The sequence below is a fragment of the Pimephales promelas genome, chromosome 5 (assembly GCF_988280905.1).
Source record: "Pimephales promelas chromosome 5, fPimPro1.hap1.1, whole genome shotgun sequence".
In the NCBI taxonomy this organism is placed as follows: Eukaryota; Metazoa; Chordata; class Actinopteri; order Cypriniformes; family Leuciscidae; genus Pimephales; species Pimephales promelas.
Window position 1 is genome coordinate 39,002,340 of NC_142773.1, and position 19,272 is coordinate 39,021,611.

The 19,272-nt window shown below is 34.8% G+C and overlaps 1 protein-coding gene across 4 annotated transcripts in view; it reads left to right on the forward strand.

Moving 5' to 3' along the window:
• The window catches only part of pde1cb (phosphodiesterase 1C, calmodulin-dependent b), a 99,093-nt gene that overhangs the window by 24,786 nt on the left and 55,035 nt on the right, over positions 1-19,272 (forward strand). Inside the window, exon 1 of one of the 4 annotated variants that reach the window (XM_089131503.1) lies at positions 15,034-15,134. The exons of the other annotated variants lie outside the window; for them this stretch is intronic. Within the exon in view, the coding sequence (XP_088987629.1) occupies positions 15,034-15,134 (101 nt within the window). Of the gene's footprint in view, positions 1-15,033; positions 15,135-19,272 lie in introns of those variants that run through there. 4 annotated transcript variants of the gene reach the window in all.

Consider the following 19,272-nt stretch of genomic DNA (forward strand, 5'->3'; position numbering starts at 1 on the left):
GTTTTAGGAAAAGAACACATGACTAATTCTGAGAAATGATCACAAATCTTTTCATGATTTGTAATCACAAGATTTTTTTCTATTGTCAGATGAACTTAGATAATTTATGTAGTTCAGATAACATCATATTTTGAGTTTCTGATGATTAAATCAATCTCCTTTATTGTATTAGCTCAAATTTTCCATTTCAATGAACTTAAAATTTTAAGGCAACCAGGTTACACCAACAATATTTTTTTACAGTGTAAAGTTGGAAGGAATCCAATATCAAAACACAAGTACATTCTAACTAACACTCTTTACAACCCCATTTCCAGAAAAAAGTTTAGACATTTTGTAAAATGCAATATAATCAAGAATCTGTGATTTGTTAATTCTCTTTGACAAAAAAGTACAAAGAAAAGATTTCCAATGTTTTCATTCACTAACTTAATTGTATTTTGTACATATAAACAAATAAACACACTCCAAAAATGTTGGGACAGAGGCATGTTCACCACTGTCACACATCACCTGTTAATTACACATTTTAATTGTTTGGGAATTGAAGTTTTGCAAGAGGATTTTTTGCCCAGTCTTGCCTCACACAAGACAGCTGCTCAACAGTCCGTGGCCAGTTGTCTGATTCTCCTTTTCGTGATGGGCCATACATTCTCAATAGGAGACAGATTTAGACCCCTCTGCTGTTACATGCAGAATGAGGCCTGGCATTGTCTTGCTCTAATAACCATGGATTCCCAGGAAAGATGTCATCTTGATGGCAGTTTTATGTCTCTGTACAATCCCAATACACGCCTCCACATCAATGGTAGTCCCCCCCCCCCATGCCGTTTGCACTGATGCACCCCCATACCATGACAGATGTGTGCTCTTGAACATGTCGCCGATGAAAGTCTGGATTGTCCGTCTCATCTTTTGGAATGAGAACTCGATGTCCAATTTTCCCCAAAACATGCTGAAACATGTCATCTGACCACAGCACATATTCTCACTCTTAGAAGAAATGGTTCTATTTAGAACCAGAAATGGTTCCATCCCCCGCTTCATATGGAACTCCAAAATGGTTTTATATAGAACCATTTTTTTTTGGTAAAAGGTTCTATTGGAACCCCAGGGTTCTATATAGAACCCAGAGGAACCCTTTTTTAGAGGTTCCAAATACGTAGCACTGATAGAACCTCAAAAGACGTCCCAAGACGTCAGTTATATGAAGTCTTGGGATGAGACTGCGCTGCAATTTGACAAAAAAACTTGTCAAAACAAAAAACTTGTCAATACAACTGAAAAAATAGAGAGAATATCACATAATCTGACTTTCCTAAGATGTTTTTGTTTGAACTCACCATTATGGTGATCGGTGTTCCCTTTGGTTGAGCACTTGGAACTGTAATTCTCTTCCTGTTGCTGCAGCGATGCAACAAGAAATCACACTTATTTGGTTTCTAAGGAAGGGAAGTAAATAAATGGGTTGTTTTTAAAAGGTGATCTAACTTCTAACTATAGATCATTAATTTATCATGTCGAATAATGATCTTTTAAAATTTTATTGCTAACACTTATGTCATAAAACGCCTAGTGAAACTTTTAATTGAGTTTCTGTAATATTTATGACAATATCTTGCAATTGTCCCTGCTTGAGTCACACACAGACTTCAACATTCAGTATGCAAAACACAACAATGGTAACAATTTGTTGTGCAATCACTAACACAAGACGGCAAATAAAATTGCCAAATAAAAAAAAGTAAAATGGAGCAATTGCATAATTTATTCATGCTGCAATGCACTATGGGAATCAGCCATTCAATAAGTGATCAAGTACTCTCTACAGTACTTTTTTAGTTTTATAGTACTATATTCTAAAATTCTTGTGTAAGTGACCTATAATAAGTACAACTACTATTCCGATTTTTTTATGACAATGAATTGCATGTATTCAAGTCTAACTAATTACATTTGATTTTTACAGTGTAACGAAGATATTAAAGTATGAACATGTGAGTACAGTATTCTTGGATAATACTGTACTATATGAATAAAAATTAAATAGAGTAAAAGATTAACACAAATGAGTCATAATAATGAGTATACAGGAATATATGATGAAGGTATAATTAAGGAAATAATAAGAAACAAATCATAAATGAACAATATGGATAGAAATAATAAATAAAATCAATTTAAACATTGACCTTTTGAATACACCAATGGGCTCTATGCACGGCGGTATTTCCAGTGAAGGTGTAAGGATGCTCGATAACTTCCACCGATCATAGAGTCCAATGCAATACCGAGAATTTATATTGAATTTTATACTCCATTGTTATACTAAAGAAACGTTAGTCACAAAAACAGATAAAACAGACACCCCTCGCTGTGTTTATGCTTCTTTTTAAAATTATATTAAATAAATATAACTATATATAAAATTACATCTAAACGTATGTACGTTTCGTTTCAAAGACGGGAGGACAGTAAATATTGAAGACTCTGCCATAATCCCGTTTTCTCCGGTTTTCCTCCGCTTTAATCTACACAACCGGAAATGGACGAGCATCCTTGCGTCAAATGCGGAACTTATGCGTGCATATAGCCCATTTGTTCATTTTAAAGTATTTAATAATAGGATAGGATCATTTTGTGATTCTTTTGCGGCTTTTTAAAAAACGTTTTATGCTGGTCGCAAGTCACTGCCATTATATCGACGAACAAGAGTGTGAATTATCCCTTTAAGTGTTCTTTTTCCATACAATCTGAAATGCTGAAAAGCTTTTTAATCGATGTGTGTTAGCGTTGAGATCTTCTATATGTTTCTATGTTTTCCAGACAACAAAAATTTTCCTTAATTCAAAATAATGACTGGAATGACACTAATAATATGACAAAATAATGATATACTTTCATTCCTCTCTCATAAAGTCAGAGATTTTACTTGAAAAATCAGGAAATATCAATCATCCCAATCCAAACTCATCGAAAATCATCATTTGGACATCAAGCACTTCACGACATAAGAAATTGCATAAGAAAATTAATTTCTCTTCAGGTTAGAAGTGGGAAATTTCAACTCTGGTCTTGAGAGTAGCATCCGCAGATCTTTCTGTTTAAGTAAAACAGACCAAAAATATTGCCGACACATCTTGCACCATTAACCATTTTTTAAAAATGCTTTGAAAAATGAAACGTGGTTTCTCCCTAATAAACGGCACATTTTAATGAGTAAGTAGCAAATCATTGTCAGCATGTCTTCAATTTTACATCGATTTCGTTCCTTTTTTAAATAATAACAGTAATAATTCATTCATTCTTGTTAAGAGTGTAATATTGTACACAGCTGGTGGTCTGATTGGGACTGCAGATCTGGTCTCTTTATCACCTCTATTATCCCAGTGTATCGATTAATGCAGCAACCCATTGATGGATATGAAGTTTGCCACTTCGCGTCGAAGGTCATAAAGAGGTCAAGAGGAAGTCAATACAATCATCTTTGATCAGAGACTTCTCACATTAGAGAACCTGAGCTGTGTGTAATATCCCGAGAACGTTGCATTCGGTATCGCAAAGAAATCGTTTTGTTTACAGTCTTATCAGAGCGCAGTAATAATTAAAAAACCAGCGCTAGTTGACTTAAAATACAGTCATAAATCAAGGTCAGCGTGGCAGGAGTTAATTGATAAGTTACAGTCAATGTGAAATTGTCGTATTGATCTCAGGCAGTGTTGGTGTTCATGCATTAGCACAGTCAATAACACACACACACACATTCATCGTCATGTAATTGGATCTACATATCCATTTATTTATTTATTTAGCCATGGATTTATTTATTTAATTTCGATTTTGGTAAATCTGGTTAGAGCTGATAAAGGTAAAAATACATATTTTTTTTCCCCATGAGGACGTTAATCCTTCTATTTAGCTCTGCTGTTGTTAATTTTTTCATTAAATGTGCAAATCAAATTTTCATTTAGCACTTCAGAATGACTTTGGCACCAGTTGCACTCTTTCAGACGGCCCTCATTAGCATGTGTGCTCTTAATAGTGATCGCTTAATTCTCTTTTGACAATATGGCTTCACGGATTCATGTACTGTGACACAAGCGATTTGTAACATTTACAGGCGAGATGTCTTAATTTGTTCTGCGTGTCACATGGCATGTTCTTAATATCGGTTACTGTTATATTAACACTGTTAAATTCTCATTAAAGCCTCTGGATCAGATTGAAAGAATAATGTTACCATTCTTCAGTCGGACAGATAAACACTTTAAATCAAAACCTGAAATGAGCCATTCATCTGTGAATGTGTGTGTGTGTGTGTGTGCTGACGAAATGTCAGGAATCTTTTTGGAAAATATCAAACTCAATGAGACTTTTCAGATCTCATTCTAAACCCACTTGGGACTAGGGATGGCTCGATACCACAATTTTGGCTTCGGTACGATACCAGAACCTAATACCTCGGTATCGATACTAAATCGATACCACAGTCGGAAAAAAAAAGAGTCTAAATTTAAGTGAATTGAAACAATTTTATTAAACACTGCTTGAAACTCTCAACTACCATATGTGCAAAGAAAAGTATCCCAAAAAAAAAAAAAAAAAAAAGTATCAAAATTTTAAAAATAAAATTATGTGTAGGTAAAATTTTGATTTGGGAAAACCACTGATATTACACAATTAAAATAGGTTAATATAATAGATTAACATAATAGAATAATGAAATGACTTAAACCATTAGCTGTCATGCATCAACAGAGAATTATCAACATTTATTGCATTTATTCATCTTGGTTTGGTTACTGTTTGTGTTTGGGCTCATATTATGCATATAATGCATTGCAAAAAGTAATGTTATGATGCTAAACATATATTAGGATATTACATTTTTAGGTCATTTTATTACTTATTGATCTAGATTAATCAATGCTATATTGTTAGGCCAGGTTCCTTAATAAATGTTGACAAATTGTAGGCTAATATTATTAATATTTATCTTACTACCCTCTCTCTCTCTCTCTCTCTCTTCGCCACAGCCTCAGTAATGCCATTCATTTATCACTTTTATGCTTTATTAATTTAAATTAAATGAATATATTTGTTTGAAATAAATTGCAAAAATGAGATCATGAGACGTAAACTGAATTGGTATAGACGAATCCGGCGAAACTACCGGAAGTAAGCGGGGCGCCATTACTGAGCTGTTGCTGGGTAGCGTTGCGCCATTGCCTCCTATTGTTTTAGTTGCAACTTGCGTCCACTGGAATAAACAGCCCGCGATTTACGACTGTCACTAACGTTACAACGTTATCCCTTGTATAATGTCGAGTGGGTAAACAGTTTCCGTTATAAATTGTTTCAATGGTGGCAGTAAAATTTCGATTTTGAAGAGAAAACATTGTGAAAACCCCGGGTCGACTGCCCCTGTCTGGTGCCGTACGGTTTACAGATTTCCTGGGCGAGTACAAGACGTGGACATTCGCGTATAATAACAATTATTTAATGACATAAGTAAAAAAAATATAATAAATATGTCATATAGTGATCAGCAAAATCTCCTCTCTTGCTATTTTTTCTATTCAATTAACATGCTATGGTCATTAAATGGCTTTCCTGAGCTAAATGTAACGTTATGTGACATAATTGTTTTCCTGCTGTTATATTGACCTCTTTCCATGGTTTAAAAACACTAATTGGTCGATATTATGTATACTTTCTAGCTGTAACGTTACCTTACCCTTGCCTGTTGCAATATGAAAATGAGATAAATAATGGACACAAATGAAAAACATGAATTTGTTTATTTGATTTCATTCATTTATTTATTTATTGTTGCCAAATGGACAGATCTTTTTATAGTTTCCTCGTTAGCAAACGTTAGCCTAGCTAGCTTGCCAAGCTATTTTCATAAATAACGTTAATCTGTAAGATCGTTTGTACCTTCATCTGTGACTGGAGGCCACTGCAGTCACAGATCAAACCAACAAGTCATTCTGCCTGGCTGTAGCTGTCATCGAGGGTGAGTTCGCGTTATCACCGAGGTTTGTTTACATACCGGTGCATATGTCTATATGCCTGTGTAACAGCTCAGTAATGGCGTCGCCACAAGATGGCAGCCTACACAGAACGCTCGTCGGATTCGTCTATAGCGTGTCATGCAAGAAGATTTGAGCTTCCGTGTTTACCATATCATATTTAATTGATAAGCTCTTAGGTATGTGCGCTGTTCAGTGTTCAATAAAAGTCTAAATTAAATCAGTTGAATGATGAACTCACCAGTCGATCTCTTGAACAAGTCAGGATGAGCAACTGACGAGCGCTTCGGCAGATTTGATGTGTTGCCTTCCATGGCAACACATTATTGAAAGCAAAGTTTGCAGAGTGGTTCATTGAGGTCTGTGTCTACACTATTCTCATTACTTTAGTAGGCAAAGTAATGCCTTATTTCACTAATACTGCTCTCTCTATTTAATAATTTCGGGCGTGTAAAAACCCGAATGAACTTTATTTCCACCGTGTTCCTTCGTTTGCCAGTTTCGCGTGACTTGCGTCAGTTTCGGTAGCGCACTGCCGCCTAGTGGAGAACTTCGGAAAAGCAGCTCATCAAATACCGAATTTAACAAAATGATGATATTGTACCGTTTTAAATTAATTATATACCGGTATTTTTGCAATACCGGTATACCGCGCATCCCTACTTGGGACTCATTTGGCATCTCAGAGCTTCTTGCTATCCATAACCTGCTCTGCCACAGTATATATATTTTTGATAAAGTTCTTGTCTTTTTTTTGTGCAATATGTCGCAGATAGTCCACAAATGGTTTGTGGTTTCTCTCATGGTTTGGTGTTTTCAAATTCACGCGAGTCATGCATTGGAGAGAGACCTTCTAGTGTCCTCCTGTGAGACCTTTCCTCTGTCAACAGGGCTGCTGGGAATGACCTGTGACATTTGAGAGACTTTTACCTTTGTAGGCTGTGATGTCTGCTGGATTCTGTTGAACTCCAAAGACTTTTAAAACTGTTTAAAGAACCACTTGTTGGTGGTGAGCATCTAGAGGGGCAGGAAACAGTCTAATGTTGCTCATTTATATCTGGGTTGTCAGTCTGGTCCAAATATATAATTGAATTGGAAGCTCTGTTTCAAAACCAAGTGAGTCGTAAACCTAGATGGTGTTAAGTAATAATACATTACAACATGACATCAGCTAATTAATATTCATGAGTAAAGCTGATTTATTTTTGGCTGTGTTTTTGTGAGATGTTCATTAGGGCTGGGTATTGAGACAAATTTCACAATTCGATTCGATTTCGATTCGATTCAATATCGATTAATCAGTTACAATAAATGGCAATTTTTCTCAAGGGAATCAAATCTCTTAAATGCTGTAAACTATGGTCTAATATATAGTCTAGTTGTAGCCTACTAGGCTTCGTTAACCTAATATGAAGGTAATAATTAACTGTTTTGTAGCTATACAAACACTTTTATTTATTTTTATAATAAGAAGATTATATGAAATATAAACATTTAAATGGTGGCTGTCATAAAAACTTGCCAGATTTAATCAAATATGCATTAAATATTGAAGAACACTAACGAGTGTGGACTAACGAGTTTATGTGGGTTTTCTGAGGTAAATATGACGATGACATTGATTACAAGCTGTTTAACTGACGTCTTTCCACGGCTGAAACGCAGATTGAGCGAATCAATGTGACATGATACGGATTTCGATAAGTTGTACTCTATCTTTAACACACTTTCAGATGCTCATTCATGTTTATTTCGCGCTGTGACTGGTATTATTAAGCCAGAAGAGAGATCAGCGCTGCTGCTTCTCTGGAGCTGCGCCAGAGCGATCTCACGCCACAGCGCCAAAACGCTATTTATGTTTTTGAATTTCTAAAGAAAATGGACGTAATTTGAAAATTGAGAGTTTGTTTCATATCAATAGTAACAAAGCAGGACAAAGATTAGTGCGATTTGTTGGATGTGCGCAGCCGCGATACAATATCTCATTTATTCAAATGAAACAGGATGACTAATCGATTGTTGAGATTTAAGAATCGATATCGGTTTGTAAAAATGAGAATCGATTAATATCGAGAAATCGATATTTATTACCCAGCCCTAATGTTCATGTGTCTGGTGAGGATGCGATAGGTCACAATAGGTGACGTCATTGACGTTAGAAGCTCTCAGCCTCCTGACACACACACACACACACATATACTATAAACCTCACTTAAAAGAAAAGAACCGAGTTGAGGCAGCAGAAAGAGCAATCGCCTTCAAACATTACCTTTGAAGAGCTCAGAGTCGACGGAGGGAACTGTTCGCATGTGCAGCACAGGGAGCTTCTCCATAGATGAAAGCAGGCCAGCGGTGATGTGTCTTTGAGACTTTGGCCTGGCATTATCTCCTGCATCAGGTAATTGAAAGGCCTCTGAAAGAGAAATCGTCATCAGGAATGAACTGCAGGGAGGGAGACACATGTAGAGCTGTAGCACCTGAAGGCAAAAACCGAGAGAATGTCAGGGATAAACGGACAGGACGGTTTAAGTTAAATGTACTATTTAAATGGTGATTTGTAGTGCCGATCGATTTAAATATTAGCCTTTCTCTCTCTCCACCCAAGACAACATTCCTGGCTGAATTGCCTACCCTTAGGTTTCAGGCCACGCCCCCTACATAATGAGGACATGAATATAAACTAACGAAAGTAAATAAACTCTCTCGTTCATCAAAATAAACAAATCTTTATTCCAGTCATTTCATTCATTTAAAGGGTTAGTTCTCCCAAAATTTAAAATTCTGTCATTCCAACATGAACTCACTCAGACTTTCTTTATTTTATTTATTTGTTTATGTAGTTACTTAGATTTTAGTTACTTATTTGTATTTATTTACGTATTATAAAGATATAATACTTGTATGTGGAATTTTATTATATTATAGCTGCTTTACCAGTGACCGGGCTCTTATAAGTGTGAAATAGACTTATTTTTCCCTTTCTGCTCACATCAGGATAATCACCAAGGGTTTCAGCCAATCAGTGTTGTCATGACATTATCCTGCGATGATTACTCACATGACATTTAACTCCCAAAGTGACCTTAAAATGTCCCATTGAAATGAATGGAAATGTTATCGGATAGTTTTAGGCCTACTTTCCACTGAACTCTCTCTGAGAATTGATATAGTATTTATAAAACTACTACTTTTAATATACCGATACACTTTTTTTTTTATTAAGATTTATATCTGAAATATTACAGTTATATTGTTATTCTCATTATTGCGAAACACGGAAGCCCTGAACCGCAACATAAAATAAAAAAAAATCTGTAAATAAAATAAAATAAATAAATCTTGCATTTGTAGTGAGGTTAAAGTCGAAACATGTCGAGATTAAAGTCGAAACGTGTTGAGATTAAAGTCCAGATTAAAGTCGAAACATGTTGAGATTAATGTCGAGATTAAAGTCGAAACATGTCGATATTAAAGTCGAAACATGTCGAGATTAAAGTCAAAACATTTCAAGATTAATCTCGACACGTTTCAACTTTAATCTCGAAATGTTTTAAATTTAATCTCGACACGTTTCAACTTTAATCTTGACACATTTCGACTTTAATCTCGAAATGTTTTGGCTTTAATCTCGACACATTCCAACTTTAATCTCGAAACGTTTCGGCTTTTTAATCTTAACACGTTTTCGACTTTAATCTCGAAATGTTTTGAATTTAATCTCGACACATTTCGACTTTAATCTCAATGTTTTGACTTTAATCTCAACACGTTTTTTAACTTTAATCTCGACACGTTTCAACTTTAATCTCGACACGTTTCAACTTTAATTTTGACACGTTTCAACTTTAATCTCAACATGTTTCGACTTTAAAGTCAAAACATTTCGAGATTAAAGTCGAAACGTGTTGAGATTAAAGTTGAAACATGTCAAGATTAAAGTCAAAACATTTCGAGATTAAAGTTGAAACGTGTCGAGATTAGATTAAATTCAAAACATTTCGAGATTAAAGTTGAAACGTGTCGAGATTAGATTAAATTCAAAACATTTCGAGATTAAAGTTGAAACGTGTCGAGATTAATCTCGAAATGTTTTGACTTTAATCTCAACACGTTTCAACTTTAATCTCGAAATGTTTTGAATTTAATCTAGACACGTTTCAACTTTAATCTTGACACATTTCGACTTTAATCTCGAAATGTTTTGACATTTTAATCTAGAAACTTTTTGATGTTTTAATCTCGAAACGTTTTGACTTTTTAATCTCGAAACGTTTTGACTTTTTAATCTCGAAACGTTTCAACTTTAATCTCGACACGTTTCAACTTTAATCTCGACACGTTTCGACTATTTTTTTAATCTCGAAACTTTTTCATCTTTCATTTCGACTTTTTTTTTCTTTGTTTTTTTCTTACAGGTTTTTTTACGTTGCGGTTCAGGGCTCCTATAGAATATTAAAGTTGAAACGTGTCGAGATTAATCTCGAAATGTTTTGACTTTAATCTCAACACGTTTCAACTTTAATCTCGAAATGTTTTGAATTTAATCTAGACACGTTTCAACTTTAATCTTGACACATTTCGACTTTAATCTTGAAATGTTTTGACGTTTTAATCTAGAAACTTTTCGATGTTTTAATCTCGAAACGTTTTGACTTTTTAATCTCGAAACGTTTCGACTTTAATCTCGAAATGTTTTGATTTTAATCTCGACACGTTTCAACTTTAATCTCGACAAGTTTCGACTATTTTTTTAATCTCGAAACTTTTTCCATCTTTCATTTCGACTTTTTTTTTTCTTTGTTTTTTTCTTACAGGTTTTTTTACGTTGCGGTTCAGGGCTCCCATAGAATATTACCAACACACACCAGCATGTTTTGGGGAACTCTGCCGCACTAACCTGCTGCTGTGTCTCGGCTTTCAATCACAGCTGGCCCTGAATGTCTCCCTGGAGAAAAAACATTTCCAGGGTGAGGAATTAGATCTCTGCATTAGTCTCAGGCCGGTCAGCCCTGCTCTCAGCCTTATTGGATTTTCGAGGTGTTCAGGAAACTCCAATATGTAATGGCCCCATTGTGAGAAGCAGATGGAAAATACAAAAGCACAAGAAACAAAGAGAGGGAAAAATGTAATCAATAGTTTTAAATGAATTTGAGAAATTTGACTTGCAGGGAAAGTTAACGCGAGAGCGTAATTGCAAAAAAAAAACACAGATGGGAGTGGAAAGTTAAGTGCGTTATCTACTGACTTCGCTCAAATTAAAGAACACAGAAGCACTCGGATCATTTCCGTAATGACCAACGCAATCTACCAATTAGCATCTGGTTTAAGACAGACTTTGTTGGGTGGTAAATTATGGTGCAAATACCAGTAACTTGACTAGCGCAAACCTTAGTAAATCACCTTGCATGATTGATTTAAATATTCTCCTCCCATAAATAAAAATTTGTCTGAAAGGGAAACTCCTACAATATGCAATAAGGTCTCCTGCAAAAATAACTGTGTCCATGCCCTTTCAGTGCTTATTTTTCAGCGCTCATGCATGTTTTTTTTAGTAGATCCTGACAATGTTTTTTTTTTTTTTTTTTTTTTTACATCAAAAGAGGGTTTACACTGTAGCAAATCTGGTCCTAGGACTTTTGAATGTAGATTGTGTTGTCTTTTTGTGTTGTGCATTACAGTTCAAAAGCATTAGGATTTTTTTAATGCTTTTGAAAGCGTCTTATACTCACCAAGGCTGCATTTATTTGGATTTTTTGTAATGAATTTTTAGCATCATTACAGGCTTCAGTTTCACATGATCCTTCATTTGCTGCTCAAATGATTTTTTTTGATGAATATAGAAAGTTCAAAATAACAATGATTTGAAATTGAAGTCTTTTGTAACATTATAAATCTCATTGCTGCCACTTCTGATCAATTGAACGCATCCTTGCTGAATATTTATGAATTTCCTTAAAAAAAAAAAATGACTCCAAACTTTTGAACAATAGTGTATATCAGTTTGAGACAATGAGATCTTTTATGAAAATGTAGAAAAGATCCACAAGTTTAAATCTAAAAAGTGATAGTCTCCATATGTTCTCCATTTAATCTAACTGGAGAGTCAATTGAGATGTTAAACTTTCATAAAGCTCTGCTGCTAGAGAATGAATTGATCATGTTTCTATTCCAGAGAATTTATGAATTTGTTTCTTACGAAGTTATCTCCTGATCGTCAAGACGAATCTGTTTATCATCTGCGAGTCCTGAAAGAAATTGAGCAATCGTTGGGTCATTTAGTGAACAGAATGTGAGAATAGAGTGCTTGAGAGTGTGTGGATGACTGTGGGGTGGCATATAATCTCACTCCGCTGATGCACGGCTTTACAGCTGCAGGCTGATTGGCCTCTTCATCTCTCCAGTCACAGTTTGTGTCATTAACTGCTTTTCTCTTTCTCTGTTTCCTCCTCTCCTCCTCTGTCTTTTCTCTCACCAGCATAATAGGATGCCTAAATGTTATTGTGTTGTTATTTCATAGCCTAGGGGTGTATTTTTGCATCAATTTGCACAAGTGTTAATTGTTTTGCTAATTGTTTTTTAAGTAAACATGCTAGATGAACATCGTCTTGTTGTCTTATCAGCCTATCTCACATATTTAAGATGTCCTCCCAAGTTAAAAACAGTTCATGCCTGTCCATTCTTGTGCATTTGGCCTGTTCTTTCAATGCAAAATATAATTTCACACCAGTCAAATGAACCAAACTCTGATGTCAAACAAACCAAAAGTTGGTGTGAAAGTCTAAATTGTTTCATTTAAGTTCGTCTCAATGTTTCTTCAAAAAAAATGTTATTAAAAAAAAATACAGAGTTCTGTAATAAGACTCTAGATGGCGCTGGCTGATACTTATCTCAATCTGCTCGCAAGCCCATCATTTTCTAAAGGGCTCAGCTGATTGGTTCCTGCTGTATCAGTAGCCAATGAGATCGCTGCTTAATCTTCAAATACTGGTCCGCAGTGTCTGAAGCAGTAGCAGCTATGTTTCGGAAACCCTCCACCTTCCCCAGCTCCACCTGTATTTGTACACCTGTAGCAGGCCTTACTTGCTCACAGCAGCGTGTTGTCTATGTATTGACAGTAGCAAGTCCCGTACAATTGTTTTTTAATCATTTTCTTCAAGTAAACATGCTAGATGAACCTCTTTGACCATTCCAACATGTTTTTTTCAGCATCAATTGCACCATACGCACCACATTTTTAGCATACTTTGTCATGTTAAAAACCATTCAGTTTTCAATTAATCTTTAATTGCATTCAGTTTTTAAAAATGCGTCTGTAGACACGTGCATGTTCATTGTTTTGCATTTTGTCTATATATATATATATATATATATATATATATAATTTTTAGGGCTGTGCAAAGATTAATTGCATCCAAAATAAAAGTTTGTGTTTACAACATTTATTTGTGTGGGCTGTGTATAATTATTTTGTATATACTGTAAATACACACTCATGCATTTATATATTTAAGAAAATGTGTTATTCATATATAAAATATTTACATATAATATAGATTATGTATTTATATTAGGGCTGTGCAAAAATTATTTGCGATTAATCGCATCCAAAATAAAAGTCTGTGTTTACGTAATATATTTGTGTGTGCTGTATATAATTATTTTGTATATATAAATACCTATGCATGCATGTATATATTTAAGAATTATTTGCGCTTAAATTCTGTATATATATATACATACATAATCTATATTATATAAATATAAATATTTTATATATGAATAACACTTTTTTCTTAAATATATACATGCATGTGTGTGTATTTATATATACAAAATAATTATATACAGCACACACAAATATCTTCACACACATGCATGTATATATTTAAGAAAAAGTGTTATTCATATATAAGATATTTATATTTTTATTACATAGATTATGTATATATATATATATATATATATATATACAGAATTTAAGCGCAAATAATTCTTAAATATATACATGCATGCATAACTATTTATATATATATATATATATATATATATATATATATATACAAAATAAATACCCTAATTTTATATATATAGTATTTGCATGCAAATAATTCTTAAATATATACATGCATGCATATGTATTTATATATACAAAATAATTATACACAGCACACACATATTTATGCAAACACAATCTGTAATTTTGGATGCGTTTAATCGCAATTAATCTTTGCACAGCCCTAATATTTTTTAATGCAAGAACGACGACTTTCACACCAATCAAATAAACTAAACTCTGAAGGCAAATGAACAAAAGCTCTCGTGTGAGGGTCAATATTATCTTGCATTTAAGTAAGCTTGTCTCAAGATGTAAAAAAAGAACAACTTTAAGCAAATGAGACAAATGAGTGAATCCATTTATATTTTCTAGACAGTACGTCTCAGATCATTCAGTCTTGGATTTTTATATTAAGATTTCTGACTTTTGATTGGCATCTTTGCGATTCTGAGCGCATTCAGACCTCTTCTGGCACTCTGGAGACGCATGTGAGGTCACTAGGCTTTTCCCCCTCAGCAGACTCAAACAAAAGCCTCCGTTTAATCTCATTCCTGGCTAGGAGAAACAATTGAGATATTAAAGAGATGTCCTGTGGGAAGAGACCCAGTTTGTCATTATTGATCATACCGTCATCCCCGCTGGAGGCTTTAGTCACGCTCAACTCCTCCCGCCAACACTCGTGTCGTGAAATCAGGAGTCTGGGTTAATCTGGACTGCGTTGTATTTTTGAGAGAGCGTGAGAGAGAGAGAGAGAGTACTGCAGTACCGTCACACTCTCCCTGTGCTCAGACCCGGAGTGGAGCACGAGGGACAGGAGGAGGAGGAGGCAGGAACAGGGCTTGATGACTGCAGCGTCCCGACCACAGCTCATCTGAAGAGGGGAATCGCTCTCCTCTGCTCCGGCTCTGGGATTAAGTTTTTTTCTTTCCTCGTCTTCACATCATGGAGTCTCCCACCAGAGAGATCGAGGAGTTTGAAAGCACCTCGCTCAAGTACTTACAGCCCGACCAGATCGAGAAAATCTGGCTCCGACTGCGTGGACTGTGAGTATGAGTTTTTTTCAACAGGTTTTCTTGTGTTTTGTGTGTATGTGGGTGTGTGTGTGTGTGTGAGGTTGACCAAGAGGCTGTATCTTATGTAAACATGTCAAGGTCACTTTCCACCCCAAAATCAAAAGAAAAAAATGATAAATTATATTCTGCAAAAAGCTTAAAGCTTGTTTTATGACTGTTTTTCATGGAGACGTACGTTTTGTATGAAATTTTGTTGTTGTTAATTGCCAAATATCACACTTTTTGTTTAAATCAGCATAAATTAAACGCTGTACAACAAATTCTATCATGAGGAACATAACTTTTAAAAAATAAAAATGACTTATAAGAAATAAACATTTAAAAAAAAATATAATGCCTCCCATTATAATAATGAGGACGTTTTTTGGTCCTAATTCATTTTTTATTCTCTCATTTTTTTGATTTAAGTTTCTGGACAGATTTACAAAAGAAGAAACATGTAAAGATATATATATTTAAATGTATATTCACACATATTATTCTTTAAATGACAGTCATTGTTCATTTAAAAGTGTTTTATTGTGATTTTATTCACTATTCAATGAGGTCATTTCAGACTTTCAGGCTCAGAGAGTTGCTGACTTTTTATTAATATGTTTCAAATACTTCTCAAATATATATTAAACACCTCCATCATCTGTAGAAAAACGAATCTCTTTCGATGTCAATCAGCTTTTCTCTCTGGCAGATATTGGGAGACTGGAGGAAAAAGTCTCTTATTGTTACAGAAGTCAGGAAATGAAATGCAATTTCCTCACTATCTGTGAAGAATAAAGGACGAGTGAGAGAATTAAGGAGAAAGAAAAGGCGAATGAAAGCAAGAGATTATTGAGGGCTGGGCTTGTTTATCTCCCCTCATATTTTCTTCCTTCATGCAGTATCTTTATTCTGTTAATGTTATGTTTGAAGAGTTTTGTGTGTGTTTCAACATGATATCCACGTTGGTAACACTTTACCTTCATAATCATGACATGACATATGTTATAAATACGAAGGAAGTTTTATGCATGTTTATGACAACTGTCATTAAGTGTCATTCGCTCATTTATGACAATTTTAATGCAAATATGACATTGTTTGAGATGTCTTAAACATAAACCAATACATCATAACCTGTCAGTGTCTTTGTCATGACAACTTGACATTACTAAGACAACACAACCTGTCATAAACATGACATAGCAGATTCATTATCAAACTTAAGAAAGCACCTAGCTTTATTGGTTAGCATTACATTAAACAGGTATGTCAGGTGGTTGGTTTTAACATTGGCTGTCATGAAGCCATTATAACTTTTTAATGACAAATTCAATTAGTACCACTGGAGTTGAGGTCACAAAATATTCATGACACAGTTATAATGGCCTCATGACAGCCAATGTCAAAGCCAACCACATGACAGTTTAACTTCATTTAATGTGAAGATGTCATGACAAAGACACTGACAGGCAGTGTTGTAGTCGAGACCACCTCACTCGAGTCCGAGTCTAGACCGAGACCAGAGAGAGTCGAGTCCGAGTCAAGACCGAGTCCATAGAGAGTCGAGTCCGAGACCAGAGACGGTCGAGTCCAAGTCGAGACCGAGACCAGTGAGGGTTGATTACCTAATTTACTTTTATTTACTTTGAGAAATCCTTTTTTTTTTACTGAATTTACTTAGAGTTTAAAAAATATGATCAGTTTAGGGTAAAAAGGCCACATAGTAGGTGGTGTTAAAAGTAATTTTATTACAATTTGTCATGCGCAGATGCGCACTAGAAAATCACCAATCACTGGGCGTGTCAATCAATTTAAAGAAATATTTTATTAACATACATTAATAATCATGAAAAATATTTTGAATTGAACACGAGTGGACTCGGGAGTAAGTCCGAGTCCTAAAAAAAAATGTTCGAGTATGAGTCCAAATGCACACGAGTCCACGACAAGACCAAGACCATTAAAATATGGTCTCGAGACGAGTCCGAGTCTCGAGTACTACAACAATGCTGACAGGTTATGATGTATTGGTTTATGTCAAGATGTCATAACAAAGACATCTTAAACAGTATCATATGCACTCAAAATGTCATTATTGAGCGCAAGACATTTAATGACAGCTGTCATAACCCTACGTCATATTCAAGACATATGTCATGTCAGTCTTATGCTTAACCCTTAAAACAAGTTTCTGGCCCTATTGATTAGTTTGCGTTAATCCAACAAAGAAAATGTCTGTTTTCATAATCTTTCATCCAAATATATTAACTTAATATAAAATTATGTTCCACCACTAAAATGAATTTCCTTTTCGGCTGACATAAATGTCCACCTGTCATTCAGAGACTCTTTTCATAATTCCTTATTGACAAAATCATGTCCCTCCCATCTTATTGTACTTGTTAAATATCATACTTGTACATTCAGAGTCATATTACTGATATATATAAGGAATAGTTTGCCTAAAAATGTAAACAATCATACAGTACGCAATCATTTTAACCTTCAAATGGTCTTCGTTTCCAGTTTACACTTAAGGGTCTATACGACCCCAACAATTGATTGAGTAATTGTACAAAAAAACATATACATTTTTAATCATACAAATAATATATCATTTGTTTCCTTCTCATCTATTCATTAATGCTGTGTTTTTGGAGATACATTGCATTTATTAGTACTAGGCCTTCATTTCTGTGATTTTTGACACATGAAGAAAATATATTTCGTTTTTTTTTTCTCCCATTTCCCATTCATTTAAATGTGGGGTCGTATTGACCCCGAAGACCAGAAATGTAAACCTTTTTTTTTTTTTTTTTTTTTTTAACATTTTTACACATTTTTTTTCCATTCCTTCAGAACAACCGAATCAAACCCAGTTTTTTTGTGTGTGTATGAAAAGTCACAAAATCTTATTCATGAAGGGAACCTTTTTTTTTTATTAAGTAAAAGTTGATTGGGGTCGTATAGACCCCATGACCCGATTGAGGGATACGTAGTGGATTCAAACATTCTGTTAAACACAAAAAGCCAAATAAAGATAATTTCACTGGATATCAAATATTTCTTACAAGGTTTACAACATGTTGCTGTCAAGCTCAAAAGAGCACCAGAAAGCACCACAAAAGTGCATATAACGTAATTGACCTCACAGCTGGTGTATATACATGTGCACAAATTGAATTAGTTTCATTTGTGAATAAGCACTTTTGTTGTTCTGAGGGCAAAACAAGTGCTCTTTTTGCCAAACTGACATCAGTCCCTTTACTGGGTTTGGATGGTTGCCCGTCAGTTCACAGGCTGTTAAGCTGTTTTTGCAGTGTTTTGGGCTTGTAGAAGCAGCTGTATATGTGGATGTTAAAGGTTACTCCAGTGGGTAAATCTAACCGCATCAGCATTTAATCTCACCGAAAGCCTCAAACATGCACAGCTGTCATGGGTGTGTGCGCATACAGTATGTGGACATGGGAATGCATGTGTGCATACAACCTCTTAATGGTGTGAAGCTGCACTCATAATGTGTTTGGTGACTTCAAAAAGAAAAGAAGGAGTTTCCTTCTCTTACGGAGCAATTTCAGGCACCAGTGATGGTGGCTCATGGCAGGAATGAGTAATGATTGGGCAGCTCCGATTTTTCCTGTTCGCTGACTAATTGCTTCAACGGCCTTGCGTTGTTAATGGCCTTTTTGGAGACACGTATATGGACTCCGTAAATACATGCCAGAAGAAGTGGCGCTGTAAACAGGCTGTATTCTAAGTCATAAATGCTTGGATTCTTAATGGAGGCTTAGAGGTTTAATGGCTTGTCTCAAAAACGGAAAAGATTAGATTTTTCCCAGTTTATTTTATATAAACTGGGTGTTATGTAATCTTAAAAAAAGTATAAAATATAATGAGGTTTGCTCATGAATGTTAATATTCATCTTTACAGAATGTTACAGTTATCAATTATAAATACAGTAGACCACTATTAAAACCTGATCTTGTATATGAAATATGTTCTAAGTTCTAAATATGGTCTTATTAAGATACATTGAGAGAACATTATTTCTGTTAAAAAACAACGCATTCTCACCCCAAGGCGTCACCTTTGACCATGCTTCAATATTTGACGTTTTAGGCGCCCTTT